Source organism: Mercenaria mercenaria, chromosome 7 (genome assembly GCF_021730395.1).
Source record: "Mercenaria mercenaria strain notata chromosome 7, MADL_Memer_1, whole genome shotgun sequence".
In the NCBI taxonomy this organism is placed as follows: Eukaryota; Metazoa; Mollusca; class Bivalvia; order Venerida; family Veneridae; genus Mercenaria; species Mercenaria mercenaria.
Genome location: NC_069367.1, coordinates 41,264,126 through 41,266,613, shown reverse-complemented (window position 1 = coordinate 41,266,613; position 2,488 = coordinate 41,264,126). Strand labels below are relative to the sequence as shown.

At 34.5% G+C, this 2,488-nt stretch overlaps 1 protein-coding gene across 1 annotated transcript; it reads left to right on the top strand.

The window, feature by feature from the left end:
* Positions 1-235: 235 nt before the first annotated feature.
* Positions 236-2,182, top strand: LOC123555477 (cholecystokinin receptor type A-like). The gene is made up of 2 exons (XM_053549019.1): positions 236-353; positions 560-2,182. Exon 2 carries the CDS (start codon positions 560-562, stop codon positions 1,787-1,789), a length of 1,230 nt encoding a protein of 409 aa, XP_053404994.1. The 5' UTR covers positions 236-353; the 3' UTR covers positions 1,790-2,182.
* Positions 2,183-2,488: the final 306 nt, after the last annotated feature.

Sequence of the window (2,488 nt, the reverse complement as noted above, 5' to 3'; positions counted from 1 at the left end):
ATAATTTTATTCAATGACAAATCGCTGTTTGTGCTATATTATTTGCTAAATATAAATGAAAACGTTACAATAATTTATGAATAATATCCTACTGCTTTTCTTTTCTTTACATATAAGTCAAAAACATTTTTAAAGTTTTTCTATCAGTATTAATATTATATGAAGGAAATTAATGACTGGTCGTCACAATTGTTAGTAAACTTGTCATCAAGAAAGAAATCACGTTTCTATGCGGAAATTATAGCTATTTTATATTATAATGTACTACTTTATATCATTATTACATTCTTATCTAAACTTTCCATCACAGACTTGATTAGTTTTATGTTCCATGTCTCCATAGCGTAATCAAGGTAACTATTTCATAATTTACTTTTTATCATTGAATGCGACTAGCGTTTAAAAAAATGGACAATTTAATGGTGTGTTTTTTTTATGCAAATTGGTAGTACCATTCGTAGGATAAAGTCTTCTGTCAAGTTCCACTATAATGAACATCGACAAATAGCTTTAAAATGCTTTTAGGTACATAAACATCGATTGACTGTATATTTTTCAGATGCAAGATTCAAACACGAATGGTGATGATATACTTTACCAGAAACAGCACGACATTTTCATGAGCCTACTTCCGGTTATTGTTTGTGGTGCAATTCTGGGCGCAGTGGGGATAATCGGCAACATTTTCGCGATGATCTTTTACACAACGAAGTCAAAAGTAACCACAACTGTCATCTTGATAATAAGCCTTACAATAGTAGACTTTATAGTGTGTTTACTGGTTATCCCAAATCTTGTTGAGGTAATTCTAAATGTGGGAAACAGTCAAAGGTTTCTCTGCAAGGTGACACATTTTCTCAGTTTGTGGACCATTGCAAGTTCATGTATTTTGTTATGGGTCATTTCAATAGACAGGCACAGAAGAATCTGTAAACCTTTTGCTAAACAGATCAAAATCCATTCAGTCAAATATATAGTTGCTGGAATTGTCATATTTTCATTTGCACTGGCAATTAGGAATTTGATCATTTATGACACAGTTGCTATGGAAATTTCAACACCAAGTATTAACAAGACTACAACTGGATATTACTGTACGATTACGGATGATCCAGACTTAAAGATTATTGTTTCTTCTTTCCATACACTGGATTTTCTCCTCATCTTAATAGCTTGGGTTACCATCATTGTGACATATTCGAATGCAGTTATTATCTTGATGAAGCAGAGACATAAAATGAAGCGGCAACTGCCAAAACTGCAACAAAACATCAAACGCGGACAGAGCATAACGGAAACAAGCTACGGCACATGTGATGCCGATGGAGGTAGTGACTGGAATATATCAGTAGACCTTGATGTATCAAGAGGGGTGGATGAGGAAAGTTCATACAGAGATGATAATGATAAAGCACATACGTCTCAGGGTGGAAATCATCGGCCTGCTATGCTTACTGTCAACCCGAGGGCACATTCTGTCTGCAATTTATCAAAGCGAAATGAAAATGACATAAAGTCTTATGTCAAACTCGTCGCAGTCAAAAGTGCCATAGAACGAAACCTTACCATTATGATGTTTGCGGCATCAATTGTTTTCATTCTGAGTTTTACCCCTTTCTTTGTGATAAGAGTAATCATGAGGATTTATCTTGGTATTGGGATAGATTACGAACTGAAAACAGTAATCCAGTTTGCATTAAAATTGCCAGTTCTGAACAGTGTCTTCAATCCAGTCATTTACTGTGTTTTCAATTCCAAGTTTAGGAAGTTCTTAAAATGTGGGGTTTGACAATTTTGACAAAAATAAATGAATGCAAAGGCTGGTGTGACCCACATAAAAATTTGAGTGATAATTTCGAGTGATAACTTCAGATACTAAACTGAACATCCATGCAGTCTGGTCAGGATCCATGCTGTTCGCTTTCAAAGCCTATTGCAATTAGAGAAACTTTTAGCGAACAGCATGGATCCTGACGAGACTGCGCAGGCTGGTCTGGATCCATGCTGGTCGCAAACGCACTATGTTGGTTTTCTCATGGCGCGGCTTATTTGTTTATTCTTAAAAGAAATCAATGCATACATCCTATTGTTTAGAAACTCATAATAAGTTTAATACTTTTCACAAATCAGTTTTGTAATACATTGTATATAACATATTTAAATTAGAAATATCTACATTGTTCTTCTGTTAATTTATTTCTTTTGACGGCTTCAGCATTAGGTATGATATTTCACATCTTGGTAAATAATTCAATTTCGCGCATGTGAACCTAACACAACATAAAACATCCACAATGTAGTCTTTCATTTTATTCAGTACACATTGTCATATGAGTTAGAATTTGGTGGGTGTTGAGATATATGTATACAATACGTTTACTTGCAAGAGTGCAGACGCACCATTGCTGTCAGATATCTGAATTTTTAGTAAGCGTGTACTAGTAATAGATATGGGAGTTCGTTGAGAAGATTTCATCACTTTTGATAC

What these genes read in the sequence shown, in the direction of transcription:
- LOC123555477 (XM_053549019.1), top strand. Translation starts at nt 560, where the DNA reads ATGCAAGATTCAAACACGAATGGTGATGATATACTTTACCAGAAACAG.